This window comes from Nerophis ophidion, linkage group LG05 (assembly GCF_033978795.1).
Source record: "Nerophis ophidion isolate RoL-2023_Sa linkage group LG05, RoL_Noph_v1.0, whole genome shotgun sequence".
NCBI lineage: Eukaryota > Metazoa > Chordata > Actinopteri > Syngnathiformes > Syngnathidae > Nerophis > Nerophis ophidion.
This window is the reverse complement of record NC_084615.1, coordinates 11,873,702-11,891,365: the sequence shown is the minus strand read 5'-3', so window position 1 is coordinate 11,891,365 and position 17,664 is coordinate 11,873,702. Positions and strand designations below refer to the sequence as shown.

Genomic DNA, 17,664 nt, shown 5'->3' with positions numbered 1-17,664 from the left:
GGTGAAGCTTAACTACGGATCAGAGCGGTCAAGCGAACATGGATCCCGACTACATGTCATCCGGCAGTTTTCGGTGAGAAAATTGTGGTAATAAGTCACCTCTTACCGGAGATTAGCGGAGCTTCTGTCCTACTGCAGCTTCTTTGTGATTTCCCTCAACACACCCGTGGCCACAACCCTCCGACTAACAGGTACTATTTAACTCACTCAAACACTAGCAACACAATAGGCAGATAAGGGATTTACCAGAATTATCCTAGTAAATGTGTCTAAAAACATCTGAATCGCTCTCACTGCAATCGCCTTTTTTTTTTTAACTTTTTTTTTCTTCTTAGTCCTTCACTCTAAATTTCCTCATCCACAAATATTTAATCTTCGCTCAAATTAACGGGGAAATTGTCGCTTTTTCGGACCAAATCGCTCTCGCTGCTGCTGGTGGCCATGATTGTAAACAATGTTCAGATGTGAGGAGCTCCACAACCCGTGACGTCACGCGCACATCGTCTGCTACTTCCGGTACAGGAAAGGCTTTTTTATTAGCGACCAAAAGTTGCAAACTTTATCGTGGATGTTCTCTACTAAATCCTTTCAGCAAAAATTTGGCAATATGGCAAAATGATCAAGTATGACACATAGAATGGACCTGCTAGGCCCGTTTAAATAAGAACATCTCATTTCAGTAGGCCTTTAAAACTGGGGTCTTCAATTGTGTCCAAACTGGTGGACCTCCTAGTAATATATCAAACTGATCATCAAGGTACACTACATTGCTAAAAGTATTTGGCCACCCATCCAAATGATGAGACTCAGGTGTCCTAATGACTTGGCCCAGCCACAGGTGTATCAAATCAAGCACATTTGTGAAATAATGGGCCGCTCTCAGTGATTTCCAGCGTGAAACTGTCGACAAACCCAGTCGTGAAATTTCCTTGCTCCTAAATATTCCAAAGTCAACTGTTGGCTTTATTTTACGAAGTTTGGGAACAACAGCAACTCAGCCACAAAGTTGTAGCCCTGATTACTAGCCGTCAACTAGAGCACTAATCGCTAGCTGGCAACTAACTGGCAACTAGAGAACTAATCGCTAGCTGGTATCAAGCGTGCTAATTGCTAGTTGGCAACTGTAGTCCACCAATCACTAGCTGGCAACTATAGTCCACAAATTACAAGCTGAAAGCTAGAGTGTAAATCACGAGATTGCAATTAGAGGGCTAAACGCTAGCCTGTAACTTGTCAGAGAGCTAATCGCTAGCTGGCAACTGGCGCACTAATTGCTAGCTGTCAACCGGAGCACTAATGTTAGCTGACGAGGATGGTGGTCACATGGTTTAGAACTGTGGACTAAAAGGCATACAGAATAGGAAAGTAGACAAGTGTGCTTACCTCAATACAGACTCCCCTCAGAGAGCAAAGGTGCAAGCAGATATAGACAATTATATTTATTGTATGTAATGAATGTGTGATCTTACAACATGGGGACCGGCAATGAATGTGTGATCTTACAACATGGTGACCGGCAATGAATGTGTGATCTTACAACATGGGGACCGGCAAAGAATGTGTGATCTTACAACATGGGGACCGGCAATGAATGTGTGATCTTACAACATGGGGACCGGCAATGAATGTGTGATCTTACAACATGGGGACCGGCAATGAATGTGTGATCTTACAACATGGGGACCGGCAATGAATGTGTGATCTTACAACATGGGGACCGGCAATGAATGTGTGATCTTACAACATGGGGACCGGCAATGAATGTGTGATCTTACAACATGCGGACCGGCAATGAATGTGTGATCTTACAACATGGGGACCGGCAATGAATGTGTGATCTTACTACATGGGGACCGGGAATGAATGTGTGATCTTACAACATGGGGACCGGGAATGAATGTGTGATCTTACAACATGGGGACCGGGAATGAATGTGTGATCTTACAACATGGGGACCGGCAATGAATGTGTGATCTTACAACATGGGGACCGGCAATGAATGTGTGATCTTACAACATGGTGACCGGCAATGAATGGTGTGATCTTACAACATGGGGACCGGCAATGAATGTGTGATCTTACAACATGGTGACCGGCAATGAATGTGTGATCTTACAACACGGGGACCGGCAATGAATGTGTGATCTTACAACACGGGGACCGGCAATGAATGTGTGATCTTACAACATGGGGACCGGCAATGAATGTGCGATCTTACAACATAGGGACCGGCAACGAATGTGTGATCTTACAACATGGGTACCGGCAATGAATGTGCGATCTTACAACATAGGGACCGGCAACGAATGTGTGATCTTACAACATGGGGACCGGCAATGAATGTGCGATCTTACAACATAGGGACCGGCAATGAATGTGTGATCTTACAACATGGGGACCGGCAATGAATGAGTGATCTTACAACACGGGGACCGGCAATGAATGAGTGATCTTACAACACGGGGACCGGCAATGAATGTGTGATCTTACAACATGGGGACCGGCAACGAATGTGTGATCTTACAACATGGTGACCGGCAATGAATGTGTGATCTTACAACATGGGGACCGGCAATGAATGTGTGATCTTACAACACGGGGACCAGCAATGAGCAGTTGATGATACGGAGGTGGCAGATGACAGGAAAGAGGAAAGTGAAGAAGACACGGTGCTGGAACAAAGACAGGAGGAAGATGGGAGTGTCAGGCAGAAAAGAGTTGGACTCAGTCAGGAAGTAAAAACCAAAAAGAGACACCAAGGGAGTGAGCGCTGATGATGATGATGGAGGAGACACATGAAGGAAACAGAGGAGCGTACCTGGTTCTCCACCAGCATGGCGATGTCTACGAACATGTCGTGAAGCTCCTTGATGCTACTCTCCAGACGAACAATGTCTTTGTGTCGGGCTTCGATCTCACTCAGGGCTTGTTTGGAGATGCCAGAGTCCACAATCTACAGGACATCAACATAGGCACAACCTCAAATATAACTGCTGCTCACAATATTACGACTTCACAGTCTGACAAGTTCCTTTGTGGACTACCAAAAACGTCTGTCTTGCTACAAACCCAAGGATTCAAAGATTTTTATAATAGTGTTACGTAATACTGGGTTAACCTGAATTCAAGGCTATGTACACGAGGTGGGAATCACTCACGATTCCATTAGATTCAAGTCCGATTCTTAAGTTAAAGTACCAATGATTGTTGGGGTGACAATTCGAGTCAGAATCCATCCATTTCTTTCCGCTTATCCAAGGTTGGGGCGCGGGGGCAGCAGCCTTAAGCAGAGAAGCCCAGACTTCCCTCTCCCCAGCTACTTCGTCCAGTTCCCCCCGGGGGATCCCGAGGTGTTCCCAGGCCAGCCGGGAGACATAGTCTTCCCAACGTGTCCTGGGTCTTCCCCGAGGCCTCTTGTCGGTCGGACATGCCCCAAACCTCTCCCTAGGGAAGCGTTAGGGTGGAATCCTGAGCAAATGCCCGAACCACCTCATCTGGCTCCTCTCGATGTGGAGGAGTGGCTCTACTCTGACTTCCTCCCGGATGACAGAGCTTCTCACCCTAAGGGAGAGACCTACCTCCCGGCGGAGGAAACTCATTTCGGCCGCTTGTACCCGTGATCTCGTCCTTTCAGTCATAACTCAAAGATCATGACCATAGGTGAGGAAGGGAAAGTAGATCGGCCGGCTGAGCTTCTTCACCACAACGGATCGATACAGCGTCCGCATTACTGAAGACACCCCACCAATCCGCCTGTAAACCTCACGATCCACTCGTCCCTCACTCGTGAAAAAGGCTCTGAGGTACTTGAACTCCTTCAATTGGGGCAGGGTCTCCTCCCCAACCTGGAGATTGGCACTCCACCCTTTTCCGGGCGAGAACCATGGACTCGGGCTTGGAGGTGCTGATTCTCATCCCGGTCGCTTCACACTCGGCTGCGAACCGATCCAGTGAGAGCTGAAGATCCTGGCCAGATGAAACCATCAGAACCACATCATCTGCAAAAAGCAGAGACCTAATCCTGCAGCCACCAAAGCAGATACCCTCAACGCCCTGATGGCGCCGAGAAATTCTGTCCATAAAAGTTATGAACAGAATGGGTGACAAAGGACAGCCTTGGCGGAGTCCAACCCTCACTGGAAATGTGTCCGACTTACTGCCGGCAATGCGGACCAAGCTCTGACACTGATCATACAGGGAGTGGACCGCCACAATCAGACAGTCCGGTACCCCATAATCTCTGAGCACTCCCCACAGGACTTCCAGAGGGACACGGTCGAATGCCTTCTCCAAGTCCACAAAGCACATGTTGACTGGTTGGGCAAACCCCCATGCACCCTCAAGGACCCTGCCGAGAGTATAGAGCTGGTCCGCAGTTCCACCACCAGGACGAAAACCACACTGTTCCTCCTGAATCCGAGGTTCGACTATCCGGCGTAGCTTCCTCTCCAGTACATCTGAATAAACCTTACCAGGAAGGTTCAAATAAGTCAGGGTGTGATGTGACAGGTGGTGACAGTACACCTACTTTGAGACAAGAGCTATAGTCATGCATGCTTGCTTATGTTTTAAAGTCATATCCAACAATTGTGACTTATTATTTTCTACAGAGTTAAATTTTTGTAATGATTTCTGCTGGTGGTTGTGCCTCTGCATTTTTTCCAAAGGAAAAAAAATGTGTTTTGGCTCAAAAAAGGTTACGAAACAGTGCCATAAAGCCACCAGGTCAGCTGGGGCTGCTTGTTTGAGCTTTTGAATGGACAACTTGTGCATGAACGTGTGTTTGAGTGTTTTCTAATACCACTTGTGTGGAATGTTGTTGTTTTTTGGAGTGGCAGTTTTTATGGTAAGCACTCCCCACGACTTTGACAGGTACAAGCGGTAGAAAACGGATGGATAGATGAATGGTAAGTTTGCACGTTCAGATCTCTCAACCCTGACAACTTGTCTATATCAGACTTTTTTCCGTAGTAAACACGGTTTCAAATGCAGGTTGATTTGTTGATTTAATATCATGTTTGTTCATTTAATAGTATAAAGGCACTGCCTTTAGCGTTGTCTACAATATGTTGTCACGTCCGCTTTTACTCCATACAAACAGCGTGCCGGCCAAGTCACGTGATATGAGACTTGTACACACACTTAAGTGAATGCTCTGCATACTTACTCAACAGCCATACAGGTCAGACTGAGGGTGGCCGTATAAACAACTTTAACAGTGTTACAAAAATATGCGCCACACTGTGAACCCAAACCATATAAGAATGACAAACACATTTCGGGAGAACATCCGCACCCGTAACACAACAGAACAAATACCCAGAACCCCTTGCAGCACTGACTACCACCAAAACCCGCCCCCCAACACCAACCCCACCCATCTCATTATTATTTTATTTTATGATTTATTAGCCTGTGGAAAAATGTAATGTTGATATTTACCTCAGAAGGCTGCAAATAGAAAAGAGGCATCAAATGTTTTATTTAAATTGTATTTGACCATTTATTTTTTTTTCGTTTGTTTTTTGAATGTGGATTTTGCACTATTAAGTTATATAATTATTGCTTGTTCCATATTCATTGTTCAAGCAAATCAGTGTAGCAAACTGAGCAATAATTAACAATTTATTCATGCACTTTCGCTTGTTACTTCAAGGCTTGAATGTTTGGTTCATTCATTAATGCTATTTTATTTTCAAATGTATTATTAGCCTGTGGACAAAATGTGTTTTGATATTTACCTCAGAAGGCTGCAAATAGAAAAGAGGCACTCAATTTTTATTTAAATTGTATTTGATATGCCATTGATGTTTTTTAATTATTATTATTATTATTTGAAACTGGATTTTGCATGTCACTATAAAGTTATATAAGCCTTGCTTGTTCAATATTCAATGCAAAACTTGTTTGGGTCCCTATTAAAAGGTTCATTTGTTCATTAAAATTTTGGCCCACTCTGTGTTTGACTTCGACACCCCTGTCTTAAAGCAAATAAACTGCATTTTTGTTGTATCTTTTGTATCATTATCAAGTACTTCTCCTTAGGGGCGATGGATGGCTGAGTAGCGCTTATACAGCAGCAGTCGGCCTCCGTACCTCCCACTCCCTCCCCTCTGTTGCAAGTTTTGTTGACTCTATGAAACTTGTTTATGTGTGCTATGGCTACAAAGTTTTTTTCCTTGGCCTCAGCGTGCACCCCTCCCTGGATATGTTTTACTGTCTCCAATCCTTGGTAAAACATAACAATCCCTCTATTTTTTTACTCTCTCTAACCCTCCATACAACACAATCCCTCTGACTGCTCCTTTGCGGAGTCATGAGTCCAGAAAGTCATGGATACAAATGACAGTTGTGTGTACTTTGTACTTTACAACCCTCAGTTTCACACGCCTTGTCGCCATCTGTGCAGTAAAACATTTCACTGGCCACATCTGAAAGACAAATACTGAAGGTGTACAACCAGGCAGGTGACTTTTAAATCCAAAGTCCAAAGTTAATTAAAGCTGCCAGCAGCATTGAACGGGCCCCCGTTGAACCGCGGGGTTCACGCCAGTCGCCCGGCACACATCACATCACGTCCTTCCCTATGTCCCGACACACCAACAAAAACTTCAGGACCCCCAAAATATTAAATTGCTCGCCATACCTGACACACCTGTGAAATATGGGGAATTTTCAAGCTTTTTAAAGGGACCCCAAAAATTCAATAAAGTAAGAATAAAGTTAAAATAAAATAATAGATAAAGAAAGAAAAAAAATTAAGTTAACTAAAGTTAAATAAAAAACAAAAAACTAAATGGGACCCCCAAAATATACAATTGCTCGCCATACCTGACACACCAGCGAAATATGGGGAATTTTCAAGCTTTTTAAGGGACCTCAAAAATTCAATAAAAAAAGAATAAAGTTCAAAATAAAATAATACATAAAGAAAGAAAAAAAAATTAAGTTAACTAAAGTTAAATAAAAAACAAAAAAACTAAATGGGCCCCCCAAAATATACAATTGCTCGCCATACCTGACACACCTGCGAAATATGGGGTATTTTCAAGCTTTTTAGGCACCTCAAAAATTCAATAAAGTAAGCATAAAGTTAAAATAAAATAGATAAAGAAAGAAAAAAAATTAAGTTAAAGTTAAATAAAAAAACAAAAAACTAAAGGGGCCCCCCAAAATATACAATTGCTCGCCATACCTGACACACCTGCGAAATATGTGGAATTTGAGCTTTTTAAGGGACCTCAAAAATTCAATAAAAAAAAATAATAAAGTTAAAAATAAAATAATAGATCAAGAAAAAAAAAATAAGTTAACTAAATTTAAATAAAAAAACAAAAAACTAAATGGGACCCCCAAAATATACAATTGCTCGCCATATCTGACACACCTGCGAAATATGGGGAATTTTCAAACGTTTTAAGGGACCTTAAAAATTCAATAAAGTAAGAATAAAGTTAAAATAAAATAATAGATAAAGAAAGAAAAAAAATTAAGTTAAAGTTAAAAAAATAAATAAAACTAAATGGGACCCCCAAAATATACAATTGCTCGCCATACCTGACACACCTGCGAAATATGGGGAATTTTCAAGCCTTTTAAGGGACCTCAACAATTCAATAAAGTAAGAATAAAGTTAAAATAAAATAAGAAAGAAAGAAAAAAAAATTAAGTTAACTACAGTTAAATAAAAAAAACAAAAAACTGAATGGGACCCCCAAAATATACAATTGCTCGTCATACCTGACACACCTGCAAAATATGGGGACTTTTTGTGCATAGTAAGGGTCTCAAAAATGTAATAAAGTTAGAATAAAGTTAAAATACCGTATTTCCTTGAATTGCCGCCGGGCTTTTAGTATGCGCCTGCCTTGAATTACTGCCGGGTCAAACTCGCTTAAAAAAAAATAATTATCGCATGCTTAGTTTTACCGCCTGGTCAAACTCGTCACGTGACGAGTGACACTTCACCTGTCATCATTTTCAAAATGGAGGAGGCTGAATTCAATACCGGTAATTTGAAATCGCATAAAGGGAAGAAGATTAAGAGCTATTCAGTAGGATTTAAGGTCCAAGCTAATGAATACTGGTATGCTAAAAAGAACAGTAAGCAGCTATGTTTTATTAATATACCTGTGGAGCTGACGGTCCGACAGACAGGCAGGGCACGCTGGATGGCGAGGAGACGGCGAGCGAGCAGAGAGGAGGAACGGAAGAACGACCTGGACTGAGGTTTTATTGAAAAATAAACCAAGTCAAATTGCTCAAACCATGCCCTAGTGTGTGAATGTGAGTGTGAATGTTGTCTGTCTATCTGTGTTGGCCCTGTGATGAGGTGGCGACTTGTCCAGGGTGTACCCTGCCTTCCGCCCGATTGTAGCTGAGATAGGCGCCAGCGCCCCCCGCGACCCCGAAAGGGAATAAGCGGTAGAAAATGGATGGATGGATGACCTTCCTTGGTGGTCCTGGGAACCCGCAAGACGACGGCTTGAGACCGTCACAATACCGTAGCTGCGTGTGTCATCCATCCATCCATTTTCTACCGCTTATTCCCTTTTGGGGTCGCGGGGGGCGCTGGCGCCTATCTCAGCTACAATCGGGCGGAAGGCGGGGTATACCCTGGACAAGTCGCCACCTCATCGCAGCTGCGTGTGTCAAATATGAGTCATTAAATGACTCCTGCCTCCTGGTGGTAGAGGGCGCTAGTGATCCTTCTTGCGACTACTCGGCTGCAGAAGAAGTGACAATGAGTGACGTGATGTGTGCTGGGACGGATATGACGGACCTTTTAGGATGTAACACTCCTATGCTGGCCATGTAAACAACCGGGCTGAAATAAAGCATATTCCAGTGTATTATTTATACAATAACACTTCCTGGTGGCAGCGGTGGGATAAAGAGATCCCCCACCGAGCAGAACGGGAGGGGGAGTTGTCCGAGGATAATTCTGTCATCGCCCGCACTTGAGGAGCCGAGCTAACTGATAGCAGTTTTCTAAACTGGACTTTCAATCGAAGCAGGAGGTAATAAAGGAATATCTCCATCGAGACAGAGAGACTTTTAAAACTGAAGAAAGATAAGGAAGACTTCTATAATCAAGTTATCGATGCTTTTGATCAGAAGGAGCTGCGCATGGACTTAATTTATAAGTAAAGGTAAGACCATAATAACGTTTTTTTTATGAAATGTGCTTTTCATGATGGTATCCTTACATCACACTAAAATTTTTACTGCATGCCTTTGGTAAGTACCGGAGTGAGAAGAGGTTTTGAAATAATAAGCGCATGCTTACTTTTACCGCATGCCTTTGGTAAGTAAGCGCAGGAGTGAGAAAAGGTTTTAAATTAATTAGCGCCCCGGCGGCAATTCAAGGAAATACTGTAAATACAATTCCACATTAACGACTGTTAATGAGTCAGTGTCCCACTCACCCCCGCAGTGAACACGGCAGCATTCCCGCTCTCCAACATCTCCTCCAGCTCCTCGTCTGTTGTGGCCTTTCCGGCTTAAAGAGAGAAAGGAACATTGCTTACAGAAGAGCATTATCACTTGCATGCTTCACGGACTTATAGACGGGCGTCACTCACTGATCTCCAGCTGTCTCTGAATACGTCCTTTACTCCTCTCCCTGAAGTCCACCTGGGCTTCGTTGTACTTGGTCATCACCTCCACAAACTTCCGGGACAGCACTGCATGCTGGGAAACAACATTGCACGTCATGTGGGCAGACAACCACTCTGCAGGAAGTGACATCACTCATGTTACCAACCTGAGATTTACGTATCCGAATGTCAGCAGACACCCTCTCCTGTTCCTCGGACTCCAGGTTCCTTTCGATGGCTGGAGAGGGAATCAGATTTTTCATTCTATGTTTCGTTGTACATCTCTCTACTACTTCCCTCTTTGCACACATTCAATTCAACCACAATTCTCAATGCCACCAATCCATTCCTTTCTAAATAAATTTCAGAAAGTATAAATCAGTTCATAAAATTTAATCCTTACTACAAACCCCGTTTTCATATAAGTTGGGAAATTGTGTTAGATGTAAATATAAACAGAATACAATGATTTGCAAATCCTTTTCAACCCATATTCAGTTAAATGCACTACAAAGACAAATATTAATTAACTTAGAATTTCATGGCTGCAACATGTGCCAAAGTAGTTGGGAAAGGGCATGTTCACCACTGTGTTACATCACCTTTTCTTTTAACAACACTCAATAAACGTTTGGGAACTGAGGAAACTAATTGTTGAAGCATTGAAAGTGGAATTCTTTCCCATTCTTGTTTTATGTAGAGTTTCAGTCCTTCAACAGTCCGGGGTCTCCGCTGTCGTATTTTACGCTTCATAATGCGCGACACATTTTCCATGGGAGACAGGTCTGGACTGCAGGCGGGCCAGGACAGTACCCGCACTCTTTTTTTTACGAAGCCACGCTGTTGTAACACGTGCTGAATGTGGCTTTGCATAGTCTTGCTGAAATAAGCAGGGGCGTCCATGAAAAAGACGGCTTAGATGGCAGCATAAGTTGTTCCAAAAGCTGTATGTACCTTTCAGGATTAATGGTGCCTTCACAGATGTGTAAGTTACCAATGCCTTGGGCACTAATGCACCCCCAAACCATCACGGATGCTGGCTTTTCAACTTTGCGTCGATATCAGTCTGGATGGTCCGTTTCCCCTTTGGTCCAGATGACACGATGTCGAATATTTCCAAAAACAATTTGAAATGTGGACTCGTCTGACCACAGAACACTTTTCCACTTTGCATCAGTCCATCTTAGATGATCTCGGGCCCAGAGGAGCCGGCGGCGTTTCTGGATGTTGTTGATAAATGGATTTTGCTTTGCATAGTAGAGCTTTAACTTGCACTTACAGATGTAGCGACAAACTGTATTTAGTGACAGTGGTTTTCTGAAGTGTTCCTGAGCCCATGTGGTGATATCCCTTAGAGATTGATGTCGGTTTTTCATACGGTGCCGTCTGAGGGATCGAAGGTCACGGTCATTCAATGTTGGTTTCCGGCCATGCCGCTTACGTGGAGTGATTTCTCCAGATTCTCTGAACCTTTCGATGATATTATGGAGCGTAGATGTTGAAATCCCTAAATTTCTTGCAATTGCACTTTGAGAAACGTTGTTCTTAAACTGTTTGACTATTTGCTCACGCAGTTGTGGATAAAGGGGTGTACCTCGCCCCATCCTTTCTTGTGAAAGACTGAGCAGTTTTTGGGAAGCTGTTTTTATACCCAATCATGGCACCCACCTGTTCCCAATTAGCCTGCACACCTGTGGGATGTTCCCAATAAGTGTTTGATGAGCATTCCTCAACTTTATCAGAATAATTACCACCTTTCCCAACTTCTTCGTCACGTGTTGCTGGCATCAAATTCTAAAGTTGATGATTATTTGCAACAACAATAAATAAAGTTTATGAGTTTGAACATCAAATATGTTGTCTTTGTAGCATATTCAACTGAATATGGGTTGAAAATGATTTGCAAATCATTGTATTCTGTTTATATTTACATTTTACACAATTTCTCAACTCATATGGAAACGGGGTTTGTAGTTACGCTGGTAGGTCTGGAAAATACGCAAATTGCTTTAATATTTTGGTTTCTTGGAAGGTGCAGACTTACTCTTGAGTTTGTTTCTAGCGTTGTTTGCCATCTTCTTGATGTCATTGGTGATGGCTTCCAAGTCTTCTTGTGTTTCTAAGAGGAACACGGATACATTGTGACAAAAAAAACAAACAAAAAAGATCAGCTGTTTTGACACAAGACAATTCTCTGTTTGAATTGGCAAATAGGTCATGATGTAACAAAACATTTATTATTGCAGGGAAAGAAAGCAACTTACTTTGATCCGAGGTGGGAGCAGACAGGATGATGGAGTAAAGCTTTTTGACCTCAGCCACATTCTCGTCTATTTTGTCAATGCTGGTCCTGATGTCCTCGATCTGCAAACACCAAGCCGTGTTACTACTGCTCGGAAGTCAAGCAACTAAACCACGTGTCAAACGCAAGGCCCACCAAACTCATTTTAGGCGGCCCGCAAAGGCCTAGAATGACCTTGCGTCTATTTGTTTCTAAATGTAGTCAACTTTCTATTTTGACTAGAGACTTCTAATATTATCAGCCAATAAATGCTTTAAAATGTCGGAAATTATATCGGAAATGATCGGTTTCAAAAAGTAAAAATGATGACTTTTTAAAACGCCGCTGTATGGAGTGCTACACGGACGTAGGGAGAAGTACAGAGCGCCAATAAACCTTAAAAGGCACTTCCTTTGCGTGCCGGCCCAGTTATTTAATGCTTTTCACACACACAAGTGAATGCAATGCATACTTGGTCAAAAGCCATACACGTCACACTGAGGGTGGCCGTATAAAAAACTTAAACACTGTTACAAACATGCGCCACACTGTGAACCCACACCAAACAAGAATGACAAACACATTTCGGGAGAACATCCGCACCGTGACACAACAGAACAAATGCCCAGACCCCCTTGCAGCACTTACTCTACAATATACACCCTTGCTACCCCACACCTCAACCCCGCCCACCTCAACCTCCTAATGCTCTCTCAGGGAGAGCATGTCCCAAATTCCATGCTGCGGTTTTGAGGCATGTTAAAAAAAAATAACGCACTTTTGTGACTTCAATAATAAATATGGCAGTGCCGTGTTGGCATTTTTTTCCATAATTTGAGTTGATTTATTTTGGAAAACCTTGTTACAGTAATAATGTGTTCATTCCACCACTGTACCGTTGATATCGTGATCGGTAATTAAGAGTTGGACAATATCAGAATATCAACAAAAAAGCCATTATCGGACATCTCTAATTTTGACAGAAAAAAAATACATGTGCAATTTCATATGTTTAGTTTAGTTTAATATTTCTTCGGTCAGTGGTCAACAAAATAAACAAACAGTTTTTATAAATTGAAAATGTTGCAGAGTGAAAGGGTTTAGGCCAGGGGTGTCCAAAGTGCGGCCCGGGGGCCATTTAGGGGCCGCAGCTAATTGTTTACCGGCCCGCCACACATTCTGAAAATGCGATTGCAAAAATAAAATTCAAAATATTGGAATGAGGTGAAATCCATCGAGAAAAAGTTGCAATGTTGACACAAAGCTGCCATGCAGGCTGCTTTTTTTTTTCTTTTATCTTTCTTTATTTTTGATTTCTTTTGCCATTGCTCAAAAAAAAATAATGACAAAAAAAATCCATGTTATAATGAATTATTTCCAAAGCTCCAATTAGTTCAAATATTTCACTTTAAAATGTTTAATGTGGTAAATATTGCATATATTGTGCAGTTGCCATAAAAAAACAAAGTTTTCTTTGACAAAAGCACATAAAACCAACAAAGTAATAGTGAAAACGTAAAATTGACACGTCTGAAGTTGATCTTGTAACTTAAGTGTTGAAAGTTTAAAAAAAAAAAACTAATAATCTGAACATTGTTTACAATCATGGCCATCAGCAGCGAGAGCTATTCGGACCGAGAAAGCGACGATTTACCCATTAATTTGAGTGAGGATGAAAGATTTGTGGATGAGGAAAGTTAGAGTGAAGCACTAGGCTGGGACATCCCTGCACTGCTGATCCGCCTCCGCCTGGGGTGGTTTCCTGCTGGCTCCACTGTGGACGGGACTCTCTCTGCTGTGTTGGATCCACTTTGAACTGGACTCTCACGACTGTGTTGGATCCACTATGGATTGAACTTTCACAGTATCATGTTAGACCCGCTCGACATCCATTGCTTTTGGTTACCCTAGAGTGGGGGGGTTGCCCACATATGTGGTCCTCTCCAAGGTTTCTCATAGTCATCACTGTCACCGACATCCCACTGGGTGTGTTTTCCTTGCCCCTATGTGGGCTCTACCGAGGATTTCATTGTGGTTTGTGCAGCCTTTTGAGACACTAGTGATTTAGGGCTATATAAATAATCATTGATTGATTGATAATAAAAATGCATCACTTTCTGAGTGGGGCACCTTTTGGATCCCAAATATATTTAGTGGTATTTTATTGATCTTTTCACTGTGAATACTCAAAAATAATAAAGAATTTAAATCAATGGTGTCCTGCATTATTGATCTTTTAGGGCTGTAATTACTAAATACTGCATATTTCAGTTTTACTATTAAAAAAACAAAGATGTTTTTGACAGAAAAGCCATAAAACTTTTATTTATTTTTTTTTTTTAAGATAATATAGAGCAGGGGTAAGGAACCTATGGCTGGCGAGCCAGATGTGGCTCTTTTGATGACTGCATCTGGCTCTCAAATAAATCTGAGCTGACATTGCCTAACACGATAAGTAACGAATAATTCCCCTTGTAATCACAGTGTTCGTTCAAAACATAAAACATTCCCATGCTTTTTTATGTTCAAGAAGTTGCGTTAATGGCAAGATTTTTTTATTATCGGTTAGTGTGGGGCTTTCCCTCCTGGAGGTTCTTCAGACAACCAAGCACCGACATGGGAGCCTGTTTCAGGGTTACAATATTTTGTGTTTTTCAATAAGTCTCTCAGTGGCTTTCCAGCAATTTTCTTTTTCTCTTTCGTTCTCGCTCTGGCTCCAGCTCCAGCCCCGTCTCTCCTCCTGGCTGCTGCTTATAACAGAGCCAGAGGTGATTAGATAACAAGGCGCAGGTGGGCCATCTACGCACCTGTCGCTGATTTCGAGGCCGGTCCTGCCACACCGCGCTTCGCTGCAGGCCCGCAGGCCACACCGCCTCCACAGTTGGCTTCAGAATAACAATGTTATTACAAAGAATAAGAGACCTATTATACTCTAGAAATGTCGGTCTTACTTAAAAATGCATGTTTTTAGTTGTCTTCAGTGTTAAAAAAAATACTATATGGCTCTTGCGGAAATACATTTGAAAATATTTGGCTTTTTGGCTCCCTCAGCCAAAAAGGTTCCCGACCCCTGATATAGAGGTTTACTGTAGGCGCTAAATAAAAAATAATACAAATTTCACTTATTTTTAACATTTTAATAACTGAGACCCTTTATGGTCCCCGGGACCCCTAAAGGTAAAATACATTTTAAAAATCCATATATTTTGTTATGGTTTGAAAATGAAAAATATCAAAATGGCCCCCGCATACTTTAATCTTTCCATGTGCGGCCCTCTGTGGAAAAAGTTTGGACACCCCTGGTTTAGGCTGAAGTTGAACACTTATTGCGCCTAACCCTATAAACAATCTCAAATACAAGATCAGTTTCATAAAAATATGAAATTTCCTTTGCACAACATAATATAAATACACCTTGTACACATCATCAACACTGTTCAATTATATATACAGTAAAGACATGTAATATCCCAATTGAACTTTTGTACCAATGATATACTATAAAACAGGGGTCACCAACCTTTTTGAAACCAAGAGCTACTTCTTGGGTACTGATTAATGCGAAGGGCTACCAGTTTGATACACACTTAAATAAATGGCCAGAAATAGCCAATTTGCTCAATTGACCTTTAATAAATAAATCTATATATATATATATAAAAAAATGGGTATTTCTGTCTGTCATTCCGTCGTACATTTTTTTTCCTTTAACGGAAGGTTTTTTGTAGAGAATAAATGATGAAAAAACACTTAATTGAACGGTTTAAAATAGGAGAAAACACAAAAAAAATGAAAATAAAATTTTGAAACAGTTTGTCTTCAATTTTGACTCTTTAAAATTCAAATTTCAACCAAAAAAAATTGATAGAAAAACTAGCTATTTCAATTCTTTTTGGAAAAAAATAAAAAAAGAATTCATGGAACATTATTAGTAATTTTTCCTGATTAAGATTAATTTTAGAATTTTGATGACATGTTTTAAATAGGTTAAAATCCAATCTGCACTTTGTTAGAATATATAACAAATTGGACCAAGCTATATTTCTAACAAAGACAAATCATTATTTCTTCTAGATTTTTCAAAACAAACATTTTAAAAGAAATTCTAAATACTTTGAAATACGGTATAAATTTGATTCTACAGATTTTCTAGATTTGCCAGAATAATATTTTTTAATTCTAATCATAATAAGTTAGAAGAAATATTTCACAGATATTCTTTGTTGAGAAAACAGAAGCTAAAATGAAGAATTAAATTATTTACAATAATTTAAAAAAAATACTTTAACATTGATTTAAATTGTCAGGAAAGAAGAGGAAAGAATTTAAAAGGTAAAAAGGTATATGTGTTTAAAAATCCTAAAATAATTAAGGTATTTTTTCTCTAAAATTGTCTTTCTGAAAGTTATAAGAAGCAAAGTAAAAAAATGAATTTATTAAAACAAGTGAAGACCAAGTCTTTAAAATATTTTCTTGGATTTTCAAATTCTATTGGAGTTTTGTCTCTCTTAGAATTAAAAATGTCGAGCAAAGTGAGACCAGCTTGCTAGTAAATAAATACAATTTAAAAAATAGAGGCAGCTCACTGGTAAGTGCTGCTATTTGAGCTATTTTTAGAACAGGCCAGCGGGCGACTCATCTGGTCCTTACGGGCACCGCGTTGGTGACCCCTGCTATAAACAGTATTTAATTGGTAATTATATACATAAATACTACATACTTCATCATTTATATCCCACATTTAGTTTGTTTATTTTAAACTTAATCTAATATTGCAGCAAAAAAAATCATCAGACATTCCAAACATCAAAATAAGTACTAAAAGTCTGACTTCTCTGACTTATTGTGATACTTAATTGTCTTGTAATTAATGTACATCAGAGCTATTAATTTTTTTTTTTTGTATATAGTGTCTTAGATTCTGCAACTAGTGTTTGGATCCCACTGTACGCAAAATCTGAAGAGCATGGAAAAAAAGCATTTCACTGTGGTGTAGTCTGCATGTGACAATCTAGAACCTTGAACCTAAATATCTGCTTGACTCGTGATTTTGAAGCAGCTTGTACATCAAATTTTACAATGTAAAAATTAGTTTTCAGTGAAAAAAAAAAATGGTAGCTCAGTTGGCAGAATTTTACCGTGAAAACACGAGACAAAAAAAATTGTGCAATATTGTTTCTCTCTTTATAGTAATACACCGTAAAAACCTCGATTTTACAGTACAACAATGGTATGGTTTTCCCATTTACATTCACAATATATATTGTAGAAAAACATGGTTAAAGTTAAAGTAGCAATGATTGTCACACACACACACACACACACACACACACACACACACACACGAGGTGTGGCAAAATCATTCTCTGCATTTGACCCTTGATCACCCCCTGGGAGGTGAGGGGAGCAGTGAGCAGCAGCAGTGGCCGCGCCCGGGAATCATTTTTGGTGATTTAACCCCCAATTCTGAGCCTTGATGCTGAGTGCCAAGCAGGGAGGTAATGGCTCCCATTTTTATAGTCTTTGGTATGACTGAAAATATGTGCAATATTGTTTTTTCCATTTACAGTACAACATGGGTACTGTTTTCCCATTTTCATTTACAGTATACATTGTAAAAAACATGGTACAATTTATGGTAAAATTTCAGCAGCTAAACTTTACTCTAAAATCTACATGTTTTTCCTTACAGTGTACATAAAAATATACAACAATAAATTTAAAATGTATATTATTCACTGTTACAAACAACCCATAAGTGCGATGTGGCCCCCGATGAAAACA

The 17,664-nt window shown here is 40.5% G+C and overlaps 1 protein-coding gene across 7 annotated transcripts in view; it reads right to left on the bottom strand.

Moving 5' to 3' along the window:
• The window catches only part of LOC133552670 (syntaxin-3-like), a 51,039-nt gene that overhangs the window by 11,365 nt on the left and 22,010 nt on the right, over positions 1-17,664 (bottom strand). For 6 of the 7 annotated variants that reach the window (XM_061900036.1, XM_061900033.1, XM_061900034.1 and 3 more), the window contains exons 3-8: positions 11,864-11,963; positions 11,644-11,718; positions 9,767-9,837; positions 9,585-9,693; positions 9,429-9,502; positions 2,819-2,953 (exon numbers count right to left, since the gene is read on the bottom strand). In XM_061900036.1, the coding sequence (XP_061756020.1) occupies positions 2,819-2,953; positions 9,429-9,502; positions 9,585-9,693; positions 9,767-9,837; positions 11,644-11,718; positions 11,864-11,963 (564 nt within the window). Of the gene's footprint in view, positions 1-1,383; positions 2,673-2,818; positions 2,954-9,428; positions 9,503-9,584; positions 9,694-9,766; positions 9,838-11,643; positions 11,719-11,863; positions 11,964-17,664 lie in introns of all 7 variants that reach the window. The other variant, XR_009806741.1, reaches the window with a different exon arrangement.